The sequence below is a fragment of the Watersipora subatra genome, chromosome 6, assembly GCF_963576615.1.
Source record: "Watersipora subatra chromosome 6, tzWatSuba1.1, whole genome shotgun sequence".
Taxonomy (NCBI): Eukaryota; Metazoa; Bryozoa; class Gymnolaemata; order Cheilostomatida; family Watersiporidae; genus Watersipora; species Watersipora subatra.
Genome location: NC_088713.1, coordinates 33,652,212 through 33,674,818, shown reverse-complemented (window position 1 = coordinate 33,674,818; position 22,607 = coordinate 33,652,212). Strand labels below are relative to the sequence as shown.

General features: G+C 35.8%; 1 protein-coding gene across 2 annotated transcripts in view; it reads right to left on the bottom strand.

Annotated features, from left to right (window-relative positions):
* Positions 1-22,607, bottom strand: part of LOC137397921 (ecotropic viral integration site 5 ortholog-like) — a 145,850-nt gene that overhangs the window by 68,682 nt on the left and 54,561 nt on the right. For both annotated transcript variants that reach the window (XM_068083995.1, XM_068083994.1), the window contains exons 5-6: positions 2,369-2,529; positions 113-210 (exon numbers count right to left, since the gene is read on the bottom strand). In XM_068083995.1, coding sequence (XP_067940096.1) covers positions 113-210; positions 2,369-2,529 — 259 coding nt within the window. The remainder of the gene's footprint in view (positions 1-112; positions 211-2,368; positions 2,530-22,607) is intronic.

The following is a 22,607-nucleotide window of genomic DNA, read 5'->3' as shown; positions in this document are numbered from 1 at the left end:
CGAGAGACAAACAACAAAAGTAATTATATGTTTTTTGATAAGACCATATGGCCTCGAGCACCAAACCTAGTTTATTCGCCGGTTATTTTGACTCATGAGTATCTATACTGACCTTGACATATTGAGGTCGCTTTTTGTGAATATTTTCCCAATCTAGGAGAAGCCGACTCCAAGTGTGTACCATTTCTTGTTCAGCACTCATTTCAAACACTAGAAAATGTCACACAATCAGTAAATAAAGACTAAGTGTAGTGACATACAGTAGCAGGTGATTAAATTACAATGATAGAGACTAAGTGTAGTGACATACAGTAGCAGGTGATTAAAGTACACTGATAGAAACTAAGTGTAGTGATATACAGTAGTAGGTGATTGAATTACAATGATAGAGGCTAAGTGTATTGACATACAGTAGCAAGTGATTAAATTACAATGAAAGAGACTAAGTGTAGTGACATACAGTAGCAGGTGATTAAATTACAATGATAGAGACTAAGTGTAGTGACATACAGTAGCAGGTGATTAAATTACAATGATAGAGACTAAGTGTAGTGACATACAGTAGCAGGTGATTGAATTACAATGAGGAGTGATGATCCTGCAATATGGCCCAGGTTAATTCAAAGCATAGATTTGTTGAATCAAAAACAAGCTGAGGATTTAAAAAGTACAACAGCCAATCAGGAGTGAAAGCTGGGAGCCAAAATTAGCATAATAGGTTGCATCTTGCCCTTCCTAGTTTTGAAAGAGTAAGCCCTCCTTTTCATAGTGTACATGGGGTAGGGGTACGTAACAGCTGCAACACAAGTGAAAACACAGAGTATCACATCTCTTTCAACCTCAAATAGACAATTAGATTTCATGCTGTCAGCAAATAGTATCATCCTTTACCCATTCAGTCATTATAGGCCAAGGTGTTTGACTGTAATGAGTTTGACCTTAATACGCAGAAAGGTCAAATGCTAGTACTTTGGTAGGTTGAACATGAAGGAAAAACTTTTGGTTATTACTGCCATTTTCTGTTTTATAGCTTGACAATAAAATAGCCAAGATTTATTTTAGTTTTTTATTGTTTTTCATTTAGTTCAAATATGTGTATGGAACTAGCATACTGACAATCATTGAAAGATCAATAAAATACTCAATAAAATACATTGCTTAAAGGTTGACTTGCAACAAAATTCACATTACAGTTATTTGATATGAAAATATTCACCATGTCTTACTCTGTTGTGTTGTAGGTGCCAAATATGTAGAAAGGTGATTACAAGCTCTTAAAAGCTCAAAAATGAAAAGCCGCCGTAGATTGGAATCTGTTTATTTTCTTGACGTAGTCATTACAGTTTGGTTATCGTCTTTTCATGTGATGTTTTCACGTGAATTGAAAGGCCAATAAAAAGCTCAATATGAAACTTATCGTGGAACTAGTTTATGACAAACACTTTGGGTTTTACCGAAGACCCCGTATCAAATATAGATACTCGCTACTTTACAGTTTTGTTTTGGCATTATTCAATCGTCAAGTCATAATTTGATCATGTGACCAAATACTTAGCAAATAGTTTTTGCAGCACTTTTCGATTATCACAGGTAACCAACAGGCTCGTCATGATTATCAGACAATGATATGTACTCCTTCGAGGTAAGGTTAAAAAGTTTAACGATTTTTTACGGTAAGTTATAAGATATCAGTACTAAAAGTGACAGCATTACAATGACGATAAAACAGACGCGTAAGAACAATAGACATGGTTTTATTGAATGCGTGAAGTATATTTGTGAAAATATTTCGGCGAATGAGGTTGCATGAAAGTGTAAACAGAAACCATCCTGTAACAACTACGTCCCATTTGAGCCGTTTAGGAAAGCGAATCCAAACTACGGCGGTCTCGTGTGGCTGCGATTAACTGTTTGTTTTTTAGCTTTTAAAAGCTTGTAATCATATTTTCATATATTTTGCACCTACAACACAACAGAGTAAGACATGGTGAATCTTATGATACCAAATAACTGTAATGTGAATTTTGTTGCAAGTCAACCTTTAAACATGCGCAATAACCACAAGATGACATTTCATGAGGGGCCGTGTTTGATCTTGCTGGCTTCACCTAGAGAATCGATAAGCACCAGTGAAAATCGCCTCTCATATATTACTGAATATATTGCTTTCATAGATATGGATGCCTCGCAGCAGGCCAGACGCAAGCTTCGAAACATGTCTATCTATGTACCACCTCTTCACTTACTCAAAAAACTACTAACAATAGCCGAGGAGCGGTTCCCAGCTGTTTCTTTGGAGTTGGCTGATCATGATTGAGACAACTCCTTACATTCAATTCAAATAATATAAACTAAGATATTTTATTACCTTCGGATTCGGTGTCTGGGACTATGCTGTGACTAGACTGTGAGCTTGTGGACCTCAGACTAGCTGTGTCTGATGAGCTCTTCCCGTCAGCGTCCACAACCATTCTTCTGTCAGTCTCAGGAGACACATTTTGTATTGCTTTACCATCAGACTCTAGAGCCCTGCAAGAATATAGATGCATTTTAATGTTGAAACGCTCGGCCAGAGGCTTTATAAGCATTAGAAGGTACTACTACTAGGGATTACTAGGGTACTATTACCAGGGATATTTTCGGTTTTATGTTAATGTGGTTATTTCTTATTCACACATACTTGGAGTGTTGCATTTGCAAATTGTTTTTATTATCACGTTTATTGCTAAAGTGAAAATGACGATTTTAACTACGATGTGAAAACTATGAGAGATACAAGCAAAAATCTATACTTTTTTTTGTGTAACTTGTAACTGTAAATTATATATAATGTAAATATAGTATAAAAAATTTTAAAGCATAAAAATTAATTTACATCATACATAAATTATAATAAAACCTATAATTTATGTTGAGTCAAAGATCACATGGACTGTGTCTCTCTGTTACTACTTTTACCTACATACCATCTGTCTCCTGTATGACTAAAGCTACAACTGAAACTGCTTGTCTTTAACCAAAAAAGCCTCACATTTATTATTATGTTACCATTTTAGTTTTCACATTTATTTTTTCAACAATACAATGCTATGATTAATTATTTTTTATGTTAATTGGTTTATGCGCAATTACCTTAGCTCTAACATACATGAAAAACATTAAGTTTTGCTAATTTAAGGTTTACTTAGTCGATGTTGAACTGCATATCTCTAACAACACCTCTACCTATGTACCATCCGTCTCCTGCACAACTAAGGCTACATGCCAACCCATGCATATCTCTAACAACACCTCTACCTATGTACCATCCGTCTCCTGCACAACTAAGGCTACCTGCCAACCCATGCATATCTCTAACAACACCTCTACCTATGTACCATCCGTCTCCTGCACCACTAAGGCTACATGCCAACCCATGCATATCTCTAGTAACACCTCTATCTATGTACCATCCGTCTCCTGCACCACTAAGGCTACCTGCCAACCCATGCATATCTCTAACAACACCTCTACCTATGTACCATCCGTCTCCTGCACCACTAAGGCTACCTGCCAACCCATGCATATCTCTAACAACACCTCTACCTATGTACCATCCGTCTCCTGCACCACTAAGGCTACATGCCAACCCATGCATATCTCTAGCAACACCTCTACCTATGTACCATCTGTCTCCTGCACAACTAAGGCTACATGCCAACCCATGCATATCTCTAGCAACACCTCTACCTATGTACCATCCGTCTCCTGCACAACTAAGGCTACATGCCAACCCATGCATATCTCTAGCAACACCTCTACCTATGTACCATCCGTCTCCTGCACAACTAAGGCTACATGCCAACCCATGCATATCTCTAACAACACCTCTACCCATGTACCATCCGTCTCCTGCACAACTAAGGCTACCTGCCAACCCATGCATATCTCTAACAACACCTCTACCTATGTACCATCTGTCTCCTGCACAACTAAGGCTACATGCCAACCCATGCATATCTCTAGTAACACCTCTATCTATGTACCATCCGTCTCCTGCACCACTAAGGCTACCTGCCAACCCATGCATATCTCTAACAACACCTCTACCTATGTACCATCCGTCTCCTGCACAACTAAGGCTACATGCCAACCCACCTGTTTTGTAAATGTAAAGGCAGGGGGACAAATACAATTTTTATGAATTATCAGGTCTACTTTATTTATATAGGTTTCTACTCAACAATTTTTTTAATGATATAATTAATTAAATTAAATATTTTTACTGAGTCCTCCACTGCGAAGACACAACATAGAGCTACTCTTATAAGAAGATTAGCTCTATGACAAGCAATGCTTTTGACATACGAACTGAACATTGAAACAGATTAGTGTTTTTGGACATATAGGGATGGTTGCACATGCTCAGATATGCACATATATAGATGGTTGCACATGCTCAGATATGCACATATAGAGATGGTTGCACATGCCTAAATATGCACATACATATATGGTGACACATGCCTAAATATGCACATATATCGATGGTGACACATGCCTAAATATACACATATATTGATGGTGACACATGCCTAAATATGCACATATATCGATGGTGACACATGCCTAAATATGCACATATATTGATGGTGACACATGCCTGAATATGCACATATATTGATGGTGACATATGCCTAGATATGCACATATATAGATGGTGACACATGCCTAAATATGCACATATACTAGAAATTCCACTGTCATACAGCCCACGACCAAAGTGATATTGGAAGAAAGAAAGGGTACTGATGGTTGAGAAATGCAATATTAGCAGTCAAATGGCACTGCAGTGCAATAGGATAACTGCAATGGTAGCTGTAATGTACTGGGTGTGGGTGTTATTATATACAACAAACAGCAATAATGAAAGGAAAAGATTATATGTTTATATCTCTCCCCTGCAATAAGAGAAATACAATATTGGCCAATATTAGAAGTAAAATGCACTGATATTATTAGATTAACCAATATTATTAATATAGTAATAATATAAAACCAATGAACAATTTTGTTTACATTTCAAAACGTCATAGCTAACAATATCAAGTAGTTATGATATTTATATAGACTTATTTATATAGACTTAATCGTTCTATTCTCTGTTGCTCGGCGTTTCAATTTCCGATCTTAACTTTGATAAAATTGAGGCTTAGCAAGTTTTAATAACAATTTTCGTCCAAATAAATCTGTCTATTTGTTTATAATCCGATCAGATGGGTAAGTTTAAAGATAATGTTGACGGTTTACAAAGACTTGGTAACATATTTAAATAGGCTTATATGTGTTTTGTATCGTTATTATACTTTAACGACTCTACAAAACGATGGTTAAATTTGTTGATGGAATTTTGAGACAAGGGTTAGTCTCATTGTTGATGAATATTTTTCGGGAGTTGTGTGCACATGTGCATTTATCATAAATCTCCGAACCAATCGCTTCGCTCTTGTTTGGTCGTGAGATTATAGATGGTGACACATGCCTAGATATGCACATATACAGATGGTCACACATGCCTAGATATGCATGTGTACAGTAACTTTTCAAAACAGTCAAGTTGTACCAACAATCAACTATCAACAGACCTCTATTATAGTACGAGTTTCAAATGTTTGCAAGTCTGCTGAAGATCTATTGAATACACCTCTATTGAATACAATATATAAATTATATACAGTAATCACTTGAATTTCCTTGTGACAGTGTAATAAACCTGTTTACTTTGAAATTTGTTTCATAGAAATGTCCAAATGTTCTTTCAAGTGCACTACGACCCCTTTTAGTGAATAATGCATAAGTAAACAACTTCAAACAAGCACATATAAAAAGGCACTGGGAAACTTTATAGCTGTAGTTTTAATGAAAGTCTAGAGTTGAAAACAACATTTTGGCCAGTAGATAAGCTTTGTGATTATACATCACAACAGCAACCATAGATGAATAACGGCAGCATATGAAAGTAATGACATTACATAACACTAGCGTGAGTCTTACAACAGAAACTATACGAAGCACACTGGATTCATCGGAGACAAGTAGGCTATAGTCTTTTTGTACTTGAAAGTTATTGAAATCATAATAGTCAGTTATAATGCCATTTGTGATATAAATTGTATGTCTTCAAAAATCTTATTCGTAAAACAATCTTTTTAGAATGGCATTAAATATTATATTAAAGTAACCGAGTTTTTATTATTATAATTTATTATTAGTCAAAATACTTTTTTAGGTATTTTAGTTTCAGAAATAAAAGTCTGATGATCAAAACTATGCAGCACCCCATCATCATGAGAATCCTACCATGAATTTGCTCCGCATTTCTCAATTGTGTTTCAGTCTTTCAACGTGATCAAAGGAAACACAATAATAAAATTCCGATTCCTAGCGAGACTCATTACCAGCATTCTACATGTACTAGAAACACTTATTCTATTTATAGCAAGTCCATCCAGCTCACTAGCCTGGGTCTCCCTAGTCAATGCTTACGGAGCGCTAAATAATTCCACAAAAAAAACTACATGCATAAAAATAAGGCAATATTTTAGTAAATAACAATATTAAGGTTGCTACCCTGGACCTTTTTAAAGACAGGTTCACATTAGCCATCAGTCGAACGTAAAATATGTATGGATACAGATAAAAATGTTTGGGTGACCAAAAACTTGCTATCCACATCATACACTTGATAGGCAGATTTGTGACAGGCGACACTACACGACAGTTGAGTGCATAAACATTACTAAACCATTAGTAATGAACAGAATTAGCACTGACAGGGTTGATGAAGGGTATAGAATGATCGGAATATTGAACGAGAGGTCATTGTCAAAGCTTTAGTAGTCTTTGGCACTAACTGCAAAAGCCCAATAAATCATCTCCACAAACGGCCCAAACTAATTGACTGGACATTACCATGGACATTAGGGTAATACCTATTCCACAATTCTAGTAAGGTTGATGAACTTTCTTGACCAGATCTTAAGGTGCCCCAGAACATGCTATTGCAAAAACTCGATGTCCATAGCAAATGGTTGCTCACGGGTAAAAGATTAACATAAGCCAGTTAATTTGAGGGTGCAGCCAATACTGCTACTACTGCTACTATTACTACTACTACTGCTACTACCACTACTACTACTGCTACTATTACTACTACTACTGCTACTACTGCTACTATTACTACTACTACTACTACTGCTACTACCACTACTACTACTACTACTACCACTACTACTACTGCTACTATTACTACTACTACTGCTACTACCACTACTACTACTGCTACTATTACTACTGCTACTACTACTACTGCTACTACCACTACTACTACTGCTACTACTACTGCAACTACTACTACTCTAGCTTCACAACATAACACTCTCATCTGGGTAACTGGGAAGGCACTCATTTTCCGGATATTTTGCTTTACGAACTCTCAATAATGAAACAAGGAAAGATCTTATCTCATATAGGTAGTGGTGCTACTGGGTAAGATCTTATCTCATATAGGTAGTGGTGCTACTGGGTAAGATCTTATCTCATATAGGTAGTGGTGCTACTGGGTAAGATCTTATCTCATATAGGTAGTGGTGCTACTGGGTAAGATCTTATCTCATATAGGTAGTGGTGCTACTGGGAAAGATCTTATCTCATATAGGTAGTGGTGCTACTGGGTAAGATCTTATCTCATATAGGTAGTGGTGCTACTGGGTAAGATCTTATCTCATATAGGTAGTGGTGCTACTGGGAAAGATCTTATCTCATATAGGTAGTGGTGCTACTGGGTAAGATCTTATCTCATATAGGTAGTGGTGCTACTGGGAAAGATCTTATCTCATATAGGTAGTGGTGCTACTGGGAAAGATCTTATCTCATATAGGTAGTGGTGCTACTGGGTAAGATCTTATCTCATATAGGTAGTGGTGCTACTGGGTAAGATCTTATCTCATATAGGTAGTGGTGCTACTGGGTAAGATCTTATCTCATATAGGTAGTGGTGCAACTGGGAAAGATCTTATCTCATATAGGTAGTGGTGCTACTGGGTAAGATCTTATCTCATATAGGTAGTGGTGCTACTGGGTAAGATCTTATCTCATATAGGTAGTGGTGCTACTGGGTAAGATCTTATCTCATATAGGTAGTGGTGCTACTGGGTAAGATCTTATCTCATATAGGTAGTGGTGCTACTGGGTAAGATCTTATCTCATATAGGTAGTGGTGCTACTGGGTAAGATCTTATCTCATATAGGTAGTGGTGCTACTGGGTAAGATCTTATCTCATATAGGTAGTGGTGCTACTGGGTAAGATCTTATCTCATATAGGTAGTGGTGCTACTGGGTAAGATCTTATCTCATATAGGTAGTGGTGCTACTGGGTAAGATCTTATCTCATATAGGTAGTGGTGCTACTGGGTAAGATCTTATCTCATATAGGTAGTGGTGCTACTGGGTAAGAAAAATTTGCCTTTAATGTACATAATTGAAGATGCACTAGAAGTCCCTTTGAGAGTCCTTGATAGAATTATTGTAAAATTAAATTTGCAAATATGAAGATGCTAAACATCAGCTGAACCAGATGTGGTGACAACAACCTTTTCAAGCCCTAAAATGACCTATATAAGCTAAAATGACCTATATTTAGTACTGGCAGGTTCCACCACAGATCAGTAATGCAAACCCGGCAGCAAACCCGGCAGCTGGTGTTTATTATATAAAAGTACAAAAAAATAACATAAATGACATTTTTTTAAACAAAAATGCTTTTAGTGGGTTGATTTGTATAAACGATGTGATATTAATTACTATAAATGTTTAAAATGAATGTAAGGATGAAAAAAGCAAACTCTAACAATCACCCGAAATCTATTAAACCAGAATATGTGTTTGTATTGGTCAGACGTTAGCATGATCTCCAGGCATTGTTGATTATCCAGAATCTGAGTTTATCATTAGCACTCTCTGGGTTTAACAGCACCGATTGTCACAGAAAAGCGCAGCTTCAATAGCAGCGAAAGGGATCGGCGAGCTAAGGCTAAATGATAATTATGACATCACACTGTTGCAACCACAACCAAGTGTTTTTTTATTGCAGCACATACTTTTGACTCCCTGTTTTCCATAGTTCTATTATTCTCTGTGTATTGAACATAGGCTCATTCGAAAGCCAAGACTCTGAAATACTGAAATATATGATAAAAGTACTGATATAATTGATGTGCTTTAAGAAGCACCTTTTAATATAATTTAATATTATTCAATATACCTCTTAGAACTACAGTAGATGCTCCTATAACATATACCTCTTATAACTACAGTAGATGCTCCTATAACATATACCTCTTATAACTACAGTAGATGCTCCTATAACATATACCTCTTATAACTACAGTAGATGCTCCTATAACATATACTTCTTATAACTACAGTAGATGCTCCTATAACATATACCTCTTATAACTACAGTAGATGTTCCTATAACATATACCTCTTATAACTACAGTAGATGCTCCCATAACATATACCTCTTATAACTACAGTAGACGCTCCTATAACATATACCTCTTATAACTACAGTAGATGCTCCTATAACATATACCTCTTATAACTACAGTAGATGCTCCCATAACATATACCTCTTATAACTACAGTAGACGCTCCTATAACATATACCTCTTATAACTACAGTAGATGCTCCCATAACATATACCTCTTATAACTACAGTAGACGCTCCTATAACATATACCTCTTATAACTACAGTAGATGCTCCTATAACATATACCTCTTATAACTACAGTAGACGCTCCTATAACATATACCTCTTATAACTACAGTAGATGTTCCTATAACATATACCTCTTATAACTACAGTAGATGCTCCCATAACATATACCTCTTATAACTACAGTAGATGCTCCCATAACATATACCTCTTATAACTACAGTAGATGCTCCCATAACATATACCTCTTATAACTACAGTAGACGCTCCTATAACATATACCTCTTATAACTACAGTAGATGCTCCTATAACATATACCTCTTATAACTACAGTAGATGCTCCTATAACATATACCTCTTATAACTACAGTAGATGCTCCTATAACATATACTTCTTATAACTACAGTAGATGCTCCTATAACATATACCTCTTATAACTACAGTAGATGTTCCTATAACATATACCTCTTATAACTACAGTAGATGCTCCCATAACATATACCTCTTATAACTACAGTAGACGCTCCTATAACATATACCTCTTATAACTACAGTAGATGCTCCCATAACATATACCTCTTATAACTACAGTAGATGCTCCTATAACATATACTTCTTATAACTACAGTAGATGCTCCTATAACATATACCTCTTATAACTACAGTAGATGCTCCTGTAACATATACCTCTTATAACTACAGTAGATGCTCCCATAACATATACCTCTTATAACTACAGTAGACGCTCCTATAACATATACCTCTTATAACTACAGTAGATGCTCCTATAACTTATAGCTCTTATAACACAAACTTCCTGTAACGTAAATTTCACATACCGCAAATAATTTGTGTAAAGGTTTTGTTTCGTAAAACGTGAAGAATTCCGTATAATGTAAAGTGTAAGTCAGTCTAAAGTCTCAAAAATCGATTTGAATAACGATAATAACGATAATCTCGTAGTTAACCATAAAAAATATCATTTTCTCTCTCCCTTGTACTGAACTACACGGGACTGAGCGGAAGTGTTCGAATTATCAGAGCGTTCAAGTTATCAGAGCACTGTCACAAGTCCATGTATTTACTTATTTATTAGTAGATACATGTACATATACAAACTATAATATAAATCAAAAGCATAAATGGCTTGCTTCAAATTAAATGCTTCTAATGTAAAGTTTAGAACTTTTTTATCAAAAAGTATAGAGATTTTTCTATCACTTGAGATTGGTTTGTGGTTTGAGGTGATGTTATTGCCAGGACATTTTTTAGATTAAAATTGGCAAAACTTGATCGTTGTTGAAATGATCAGAAAAAAAGACATCTTTTTCTTTTGAGCGTTTTAACCAAGATCAATTTTGCCGATTTTTCTTGAAGTTTATGCGAAGGTTACCTCACTTTTCCTTGCTTCCGAAAGGCCATCGCTAAGCGGATGTTTAGTAAAAATCAAATTTCACCAAACCTTTAGTAAAGTCGTTGACAAAAATATTTTGTCGACGCCTATGAATTACAAAAAGTTGAGGTTTACCTCTATGGCTTATAGAGTAAAGTGATTTTCTAAAGCGATAACAACCGTCTCGGTAGTCGTTGGGCAAAAAACAGTTCGAGTTAACAGAGTTTAGGTCGAGTTATCTAAAGCAATTGATCATTACGTGGTCACGGACCAAAAAAACCGTTCGAGTTAACCATGTGTTCGAGCTATCTGAGTTATCCATGTTTGACTGTATCTATATATATACAATATATATATATACAATATATATATACAATATATATATACAATATATATATACAATATAAATACAATACATATATACAATATATATTTATACAATATATATATACAATATATATATACAATATATATATCTATATACAATATATATACAATATATATATATATTGTATATAACCAAGTCTTTGTAAACCGTCGGCATCTTAAAACTTACCTATCTGATTGGATTATACACAAATAGACAGATTAATTTGGCCAAAAATCGTTATTAAAACTGGCCAAGCCTTACTTTTATCAAAATTAAGACCGGCGAACGAAACGCCGAGCGACAGAAAATAGAACGATTGAGTCGTGCGCATTTCACGAAAAAATAACGTCCACATTTCAACATTCTATAGCATTGTCGAATTGCCGACGGTTTCTGTAATTAACGTAGAAGTACAGAAATCGTGTCATTTTTGCTGATTTTAAAGTAACTGACATTTTGGAAACTTTTGAGTACTTTGGTATTCTAACTGATGTCCAAAGCTGTGAAAGTAAAGGAAATGACAATGATATTTTTTTTCTAACGATTCTTATGAGATTATTACAATATTTAATTATAAGTTTGGATATTCTTCCTGATACTTTTTGATATTGTTAGCTATGACGTTTTGAAATGTAAACGAAATTGTGCATTGGTTTTCTTTTATTACTGTATTACTGTATTAATAATATTGGTTATTCTAATAATATCAGTGCATTTTACTTCTAATATTGCATTTCTCCTATTGCAGGGGGGAGGAGATATAAACATATAATCTTTTCCTTTCATTATTGCTGTTTGTCATGACCAAACACTTTTTTAAATAGATTTTCTAAAAATCTATATAAATATCACAACTACTTGATATTGGTTGCTATGACGTTTTGAAATGTAAACAAAATTGTGCATTGGTTTTATATTATTACTATATTAATAATATTGGTTAATCTAATAATATCAGTGCATTTTACTTCTAATATTGGCCAATATTGTATTTCTCTTATTGCAGGGGAGAGATATAAACATATAATCTTTTCCTTTCATTATTGCTGCTTGTTGTATATAATAACACCTACACCCTGTACATTGCAGCTACCATTGCAGTTATCCTATTGCACTGCAGTGCCATTTGACTGCTAATATTGCATTTCTCAACCATCAGTACCCTTTCTTTTTTCCAATATCACTTTGGTTGTGGGCTGTATGACAGTGGAATTTCTAGTATAAATATATAGCCTGTGATCAACAAATATATATAGTCTGTGATCTACAAATAGATATAGCCTATGATTTGTAACTATATAGCCTTTGATCTACAAATAGATATAGTCTACGATTTGTAACTATATAGTCTGTGATCTACAAATAGATATAGCCTATGATTTGTAACTATATAGTGTGTGATCCACAAATAGATATAGCCTATGATTTGTAACTATATAGCCTGTGATCTAGAAATAGATATAGCCTATGATTTGTAACTATATAGCCTGTGATCTAGAAATGCACAGCAATGTACATGATACATACTGGCCAAAATGATACAAAAAGGCCAATTGAGGAATGTCTATCTGAATTACATTGATTACAAACTACGAGCTGGCCATTTCCTTGCTCAAATGAGGACCAATGAGAAAAAAAGAGAAGAGGGGAATGCAGAAGGCAGATTTGAACAACAAATAATTAGTACATATGGTTGGCACCCACATCAGCATTAAGCATGCCCTGTTTATACTTCTGCATTCTTAGCACCTTACTCAGTTGTCACTGAGTACAATTCATCTATACTACAATTTAGGGGAAGTGAAAGTCATCTATTACTGCCATTTAGGGGAAGTGAAAGTCCTCTATTACTGCCATTTAGGGGATATGAAAGTCATCTATTACTGCCATTTAGGGAAAGTGGAAGTCCTCTATTACTGCCATTTAGGGGATATGAAAGTCATCTATTACTGCCATTTAGGGGAAGTGAAAGTCCTCTATTACTGCCATTTAGGGGAAGTGAAAGTCCTCTATTACTGCCATTTAGGGGAAGTGAAAGTGATCTATTACTGCCATTTAGGGAAAGTGAAAGTCATCTATTACTGCCATTTAGGGGAAGTGAAAGTCATCTATTACTGCCATTTAGGGGAAGTGAAAGTCCTCTATTACTGCCATTTAGGGGAAGTGAAAGTCATCTATTACTGCCATTTAGGGGAAGTGAAAGTCATCTATTATTGCCATTTAGGGGATATGAAAGTCCTCTATTACTGCCATTGAGGGGAAGTGAAAGTCATCTATTACTGCCATTTAGGGGAAGTGAAAGTCGTCTATTACTGCCATTTAGGGGAAGTGAAAGTCGTCTATTACTGCCATTTAGGGGAAGTGAAAGTCCTCTATTACCGCCATTTCGGGGAAGTGAAAGTCCTCTATTACTGCCATTTAGGGGAAGTGAAAGTCCTCTATTACTGCCATTTAAGGGAAGTGAAAGTCCTCTACTACTAATTATTCTATTACTAGAAAAGACTCAAACTAATTTTGCAATATGACAATCAAAGTTTTTAAATTTTCAATCAATGAGTCGATAGTCTATTTGAAATGTCTGGTTGCAGAAAAGTGAATGTCCTATATTATGAAGATGAAAATCTAAACTGCTAATAAAAGAGGAATCCTTGCCAATAGCCCGACAAACTTCTCTTACGCCCATATATGATTGGTCCATCAAAACATCTGTCTTTGATTGATTAAATATATGCATGTTGTAGCGTATAAGCGGTTTGAATTTTCTTCAAGGTTGACTTGCAGCAAAATTTACATTATGCTTATTTGGTATGCAAAGATTCACCATGCCTTACTCTGCTGTGTTGTAGGTGCAAATTATGTGGAAATGTGATTACAAGCTCTCAAAAGCTCAAAAACGAACAGTTAAAAAAATGAGAAGGATTCCAAGGATTCCAACCTGCCATTTGCTGCGATTAAGTGTTTAGGTACTTTTAAGTATTTCAGTTTCAAAGCAATAAAGTTTAGAGTGAAAACTGAAAAAAGATATAGAAAAAATATAAAAAAAATGAAAAGTAAAGAAGGTAAGTTACTTTGAACTATATCAAGGGTAAATGAGAGTAAATTATGCTGCACATCTCCCTCACAACATCTACCTCTAAACCTCTGCATTCATTATGTTTCCAATGCGCGAATAATGTCGATTTGGAACTGTGTGCACATTGTGTTACCGTATGATGACTAAATATATTTAATTTACATTTGAATTAAAGCGAGTGCTTTGTTAAAAAACATAATTCTACGGTACAGGTCACCAGCACTCCTTCAGAATAGGAACCAAAGTACAGAAGATATTTAAAATTGAATAGCTCGGGTGCCATTTCCTCGCCCATCATTTGCAGGTGCTCCTTCCATTTTTTGCAAACATGGGATAAAAATCTGTGAGTAAGAAAACTCGCTTGACCTGCAGGTTTTGTCGTTTGCGTCTCGAGGATGACGCAAGTTTGCTGATTAACCGTGTCCGGTGGCTACACCGGGATCCGAGAAGCTGGAGTAATGACAAGGTAAGACGACGTCTGAGAAAGGTTGCCTATGAGTTCCACGGCACAAATACAATGCAATCCTATCATGCCTGAGATTCAACAAACCTTAGTCATTTTTACTAGTAGACAGAACTTGAAATTGTCAGGCCTATCCTAAAAGGCAAACTGATCAAGGCTGAAAGGGAAAGTCAAGGATCAGTGATACGATTACCTGAAGTGGATGAAGTCAAGGATACCCTCAGAGAAGGTCCTCACTCGTCTAGATGTGTACTCCATAGCGAGTTAAATGAGGTAATAGAGCTCTATACTGCCCTGAGCAAGCTATAGTAGAGGATACGGAGAAGAGCCCGATCTGTCAGCTACTAATGACCAGGTGTTAGCAAAGGCGCAAGCAGCCGAACAAAAAGGCCATCACTGTAGTTCCCCTACTAATAGCGTTACATGACATTTAACAAAACACTTTAATTTATGACCATGTTTTTAGCTAGTCAGCATGGCTATGGCTGTCAGCATTACAACAGACACTCCTATAGCGTAAATAATCCGTTCTGAGAATGTTTACGCTATAGGGATTTGACATTATACGAACAGTAAAATATATGTAAATCGCATAATTTGTTCCATGAGCTTCCCACAAACCTCAAAAAGTGAAAAAACTAAGCTGAACTTTTAAATTTAATGACTGTGCTGCGGTAATTAAATTAACTGTTTTATTATCGGTTTTCCCTATCACATTCACTTGGTGTAGGGACCATGATTACGACTAGAAATTCCCCTGTCATACAGCCCACGACCAAAGTGATATTGGAAAAAAGGAATGGTACTGATGGTTGAAAAATGCAATATTAGCAGTCAAATGACACTGCAGTGCAATAGGATAACTGCAATGATAGCTGTAATGTACTGGCTGTGGGTGTTATTATGTACAACAAACAGCAATAATGAAAGGAGAAGATTATATGTTTATATCTCTCCCCCTGCAATAGGAGAAATGCAGTATTAGAAGTAAAATACACTGATATTATTAGAATAACCAATATCATTAATATAGTAATAATATAAAAACCAATGCGCAATTTTGTTTACATTTCAAAACGTCATGGCTAACAATATCAATAAGTATCAAAAAGAATATCCAAACTTAGTAATAGTGTCCAACATCGATCACTATATATACTTCGATCTTGTAAATTCTAATGCTTATTCTTATAACTAAATCTTATAAAATCGAATAATAATTCTTATAATTAAATATTGTAATAATCTCATAAGAATCGTTAAAAAAATATCATCGTCGTTTCCTTTATTTCCACTGCTTTGGACATAAGTTGGAATACCAAAGTACTCAAAAGTGTCTAAAATGTCAGTGACTTTGAAATCAGCAAAAAAGAAACAATTATATTTCAGTACTTCTACGTTAATTACAAAAACCTTCGACAATGCTATAGACTGGTGAAATGTGCATGTTCTTTTTTCGTGAAATGCGCACGACTTAATAGTTCTATTCTCTGTCGCTATCGTTTCGTTTTCTGGTGTTAATTTTGATAAAAATAAGACTTGTCAAGTTTTAATAACGATTTTAGGCCGAATTAATCTGTCTATTTATGTATAATCCGATCAGTTGGGTAAGGTTTAGGAAATTTTCTACAAATAATAAAAACTTGGTAACATATTTAAATAGGTTTATAGTGCTTTGTATCGTGATTATACTTAAACAACTTCATTGAAAAATGGTTAAATTTGTTGATGACATTTAGGTACAACGGTTTGCGACAGCCGTTTATGAATAATTTTCGTGAGTTGTGTGTGCATATGCATTTACCATAAATCTCCCAACCAATCGCTTCGCTCGTGTTTGGTCATGGGATAATTTTAGGCTAGAGGGCACACATTAATGTTGATTTAAATCAATTTTTTCACTTTGTATATAAATCAATATCAATGTATTTAAATCAATATCAATTGTTACAAAGAAAAAGAAGTATATACAGTCATACATGAATAACTCGCCCACGGATAGCTCGAACACATGGTTAATTCGAACGGTTTCTTTGGGTCGTTCCCACGTAACGATAAATTGCTATAGATAACTCGAACTCAACACTGTTAACTCGAAATGTTTTTTCCCAACAGCTACCGAAACGGTTGTTATCGCTTTAGAAAATCACTTTATTCCAAGCCATAGAGGTAAACCACAACTTTTCGTAATTCATAAGCGTCGATATTACCACCATCGGCAAAAATATTTTTGCCAACGACTTTTCTAAAGGTTTGGTGAAATTTGATTTATACCAAACATCCGCTTAGCGATCGCCCTTCGGAAGCAAAGTAAAGTGAGGTAATCTTTGCATAAACTTCAAGAAAAATCGGCAAAATTGATCGTGGGTAAAACGCTCAAAAGAAAAAGATGTCTTTTCTTTTGAGCATTTCAACAACGATCAAGTTTTGCCGATGTCAATCTAAAAAAACATCCTGGCAATAAAATCACCTCAAACAACAAACCAATCTCAAGTGATAGAAAAATCTCTATACTTTTCGATAAGAACGTTTTAAAATTTACATTAAAAGCATTTAATTTGAAACAAGCCATTTGTGCTTTTGATTTATATTATAGTTTGTATATGTACATGTATCTACTAATAAATAAGTAAATACATGGACTTGTAACAGTGCTCTGATAACTTGAACGCTCTGATAATTCAAACACTTTCGCTCGGTCCCGTAAAGTTCGAGTTATCCATGTTTGACTGTATGTCTAAAATAAAACAAAACAAAAATACATCTATATATAGAAATCTCAAAGTTTGTCGTCTGCTCAGATGTCTGCCTGTCAGCTATAGCTATCAAAATTTTGGAATGGAGAATCCGTATCGCGGAAGATTTGATCTCAAAACCACCCATTCCATTTCTCAGATGATATGCTGAATCATTGAGCTATGCGAGATTGATGAATTTATTAGGCGATATATGTCGCTGTGAGGATGAAAATACGCATACGACTTGGCGTTACGGGCATGATGACATTTCATGCTTACTCTCAAGACTATTATTAGTAAGTTTTGCAATACAGTAATACTTCAACTTACGAGTGCTCCAACGTACAAAAAACTTGAGATACGAGCCAGCTTTCGAGCAAGTTTTAGCACTAACATACGAGCCATGTTTGAGATACGAGCACTTGAGTCAGTTGCCAAGTATGCTGGAAGTGTTTTATGAGAACAGAATCACTCTGTATTTTCCAACTGCTCAGGTTATACTTTTGTACCGTGTTTTCGTGCACGATTTCCACAGCAGAATTATGTGAATTAAAAGTACTGTGCGTGGACCAAAAGTTTGTCATTAAAATGAAAGATAATGCAAAGACTAAGCAAATGATAACAATCGATATTAAACGGAAAATTATTAAAAAATATGCGAAATGTGTATGCGTGATTGGGTTAGCTCGGCAATATGACAGAAATACATTCATAATTATCAAACAAAAGAATTATATTCAGGGCATTTAGTTCGCAAAAGGACTAACCATAGTTTCTAAACGGTGCAGCGATCTTCACGACTGCTGATGGCATTGGACAAACAATTGGCCGGTGACAGCGTAACTGAAACGATGCTATGTGAACAGGCCGGCGCTATCTATCCAAACTGTTTAATAGACATTCGGACAAGTTGGCTAGTGGTCGTGCATTAACCATTTGTGACGACACCTGTGTTCGTCCTAATCGCAACATGTTGCAAGGGCGACAAAGGCAAACGTCCTTAGATAGGTTTATCTTAAAACGGCCGGCTAGTCGTGAAAGCGAAAAAAAAGGAAAAATTTCTCGCTAACCAGCGAGAAACATCAAACTATGAACGCCGAAGAAATTTTAATTACGTTTAGTTGAAAATGAAAGTTTGGTTTTAGGTTTGCTCCTAAGTTTGTCTTTTAACACTCTGATAAAATCCAAATTTATCAAAGTCAACTGTTGTAACGAAGGATAACTTATATCTCCCCCCTGGCAAATGCGAGTGTTAACTGCTTTTGTATGTATTTAATTTTACATTTTAATTAATCATATTTCCTTGCATTATTTTTTATTTGTTGCTTCTTGAAAGCATGTAGTACGTAAGGACAATAACCAACATGTTCTTTCTGTTACAATATCTTGTTTTGAGTGTTTTATTTGCTTTTTTAGCGTATGGAAACCAATCAATATATATTTAATTGTTCTATATATAAATAAATTGCACCAACATGCGAGTAAATTGACATACGAGCTCAGTCTCGGAACGCATTAAGCTCGTAAGTTGAAGTATGACTGTACTAGAAAAACTCAAATTAGCCATTGGCGATGTGCCAGGCTAATGGCAAGCAACTACATTACCTGTCACTGTTCATAAGCTGATTTTTAATACCCTAGCAACGTCGGGAATTTGGCTAATCTTTACCGTAATAAGTGTCTGTCTGTCTGTCAGTTATCCAAAGCGAGCGCTAGAGGTTAGGATAAAACATCGTTCTCAATGAGACTCCCACTTGTGACGTTCAGCTTGGTAGACCGAAATTCTATAAATTCTAACCTTGTTTAAGACCTAAATTCTATAAGTGCACCAATCATTGTGCAGCTACTCATTCTCTGCGCTTTACTGGCACACATGACGATCTCTCATAGAATGCTAGACTGCTAGGGGAGATAATAGTAATATACCTACATACAATAGAGTTACCTAAGTTATAGTTCGTTTCCCGTCTCAAGTGCGGCAAGAATGATGAAATGGTGGTTTTAAGGCAAACGACGAGATTCTCATTATTCAAAGCGAATTTGAGAACTTGCACCAACTTGTCACTTTATGTTATATGAATTTGAGACTTGCACAAACTTGTCACTTTATATTATGTGAATTTTTTTTTGTAGTACGTAAAAACTTTAAACTTGAGGGATTTACGGAATTTACAGTAGCGCAAAAAAGGTTTCCGTTATAGAGGTGTCTACTTTAGCCTATGTGTATTTATGTCATAGAGGTGTCTACTGTATCTGGTGATTCCTAGTAAACCTAATGGCAGCAGGTACATACTTCACCAAAGAATAAAGAAAGCCAAGGGTTTACATTGATGAAGAATGTGCATATCCAACCTTGCCCTAATTTATTAATGCAAAGTGTTAAATTGTCAAATGCTGCAGTATCAGCAGTATCGTTACTAAACTTCCAACTAATACAACTAAATAGCAATAATGGTGAGTTTGAAGTAGCTACTATTTATCCACAAGATCACCTTCCATCCTAATCATGTACTATGAAAGCACTCAGGATAGCACAATTCCTTTTAAACTGAACATTTTTTGAAGCTATACAAGCTTGCAGAACTCAATGAAAGAAGATGAAGTTGAATAGGTTTGTTCAAACTCTTTCAAAGAAGTTGTGTTTAGAGATAACTAAAGTAACACAATGATTGTAGTTCACTGATTCTGATAGAGTGTGTAGTTGTTATGAATAGAAAAACTAATAGTTTTAGTGCAAAGCCCTTGTTGCTGAGGAGAAGCTTTATAGCTTTGTCTATTTTTGATCCTTCGGTACCAAGACCTTCGACCACAGTGTCATCAAAAACTATATCTTGTCAGCATCAATTTTTAATTTTTCAGTTGGTTAGAAGTGCCCCCACTATTTCTCAGTCAGCTAGAAGTGCCCTCAGCAATTCTCAGTCGGTTAGAAGTGGCCCCAGTATTTCTCAGTCGGTTAGAAGTGCCCCAAGTATTTCTCAGTCAGTTAGAAGTGCCCCCAGTTAGAAGTGCCCCCAGTACTTCTCAGTCGGTTAAAAGTGCCCCCAGTTAAAAGTGCCCCCAGTATTTCTCAGTCGGTTAGAAGTGCCTCAAATATTTTTCAGTCGGTTAGAAGTGCCCCCAGTAAGAAGTGCCCCCAGTATTTCTCAGTTGGTTAGAAGTGCCCCCAGTAAGAAGTGCCCCCAGTATTTCTCAGTTGGTTAGAAGTGCCCCCAGTTAGAAGTGCCCCCAGTATTTCTCAGTCGGTTAGAAGTGCCCCCAGTAAGAAGTGCCCCCAGTATTTCGTTGATATTTCAGCAACTAATAGCCCAATCGACTTGATATTGTAGAATCAGGCGGGAAACGAACTACGCACAAAGTTGTTATGTTATTGAAGTTACTGATGTTATTGATCTATTGATCAGTAGTGATGCTAGTCAGTCACTATGTTTCCATGATGCGCAGTACTTCGATTGATCTAGTCAGTCACTATGTTTCCATGATGCGCAGTACTTCGATTGATCTAGTCAGTCACTATGTTTCCATGATGCGCAGTACTTCGATTGATCTAGTCAGTCACTATGTTTCCATGATGCGCAGTACTTCGATTGATCTAGTCAGTCACTATGTTTCCATGATGCGCAGTACTTCGATTGATCTAGTCAGTCACTATGTTTCCATGATGCGCAGTACTTCGATGCGGGTCCTCCGAAGTCGAGGGGATTGTACATTTACATGCTGCGTAGTGGTTTTCAGCAAATTAGCCAGAGATGAGAAATTGTATAAATTGAATCGCCGGATGGAGACATGGAAGCAATCATGAATACAGAACTTCAGAAACGGTCTTTTTATGCTTTTGTCATCATTATACTTTTATTTACAATACACATTCACAAGGTTTTACAAACTTTAACACAATTTTTACAAAAGTAATATATTTTATTAAGTAATTTTCAAGTAACATATAATTTAAATGTTAATTTCGGACTTGCCACCTATTTTTTTAATAGTGTTGATATCGATAACAAAGTACAAAAAAGTAATCACCATATCATCCTCGTGGGTGCAGCTCATAATTAAATTTAAGTGAAAGAAGATCGGAAGAATAAAAAAAAATAAGATAGCGGGATAATGTTTACTAATTTATGGCCCTCGATGAATCTGCCTCCACAGAAAGAGAGCTATGCGCAGCCACTGTGCAATTGCCATTTACTTGTTGCAAATTTGCACTGCTTTGCACTGATCAATGCGCAGTGATTTCAGTGCAAAGATACCGTTTCCATGATTCGGAGAGAGCGCAACTCCTAAGTGCTACGCATCATGGAAACAGAGTGAATCACTAAAATTGACTAACGCAAAAAAGAGGCGTGGCCTAAACGCTCCTTGTTGTCACCGGAAACGCTCGTGTTGTTGAAAGAACTGTTATCAGGCAGGGGAAGATAACTCTATGGAACAAACAACTGTTTTCTGAGTAATAAAACTTTATGGAAACTGTTTGGTAAAAGTTTTACAACCTTGAAGATCAAAGGAAGCAGTGAGCGATATATAAAGGGTAAGAGCCTAGATAACAGGTAACAGCTAGTGTTAAATCTCACAAAGCTTTCTGCATCGGGTAAACATAGACACGCAAATAATGGCAAAATACCAAGCTGAACATTTTAGCTCTGTTAGGACTCCACATCACCATATGAGCCAAACATCCAATACAAGGACAAAGAACTATTAATCCCTAATCTTATAGTCAACAAGCTTATTGATTAGTTAATAGGCAGTCGCTGTACCACAGAAATCAGCACAAGCCACTGTTACACAGAAGTCAGCACAAGCCACTG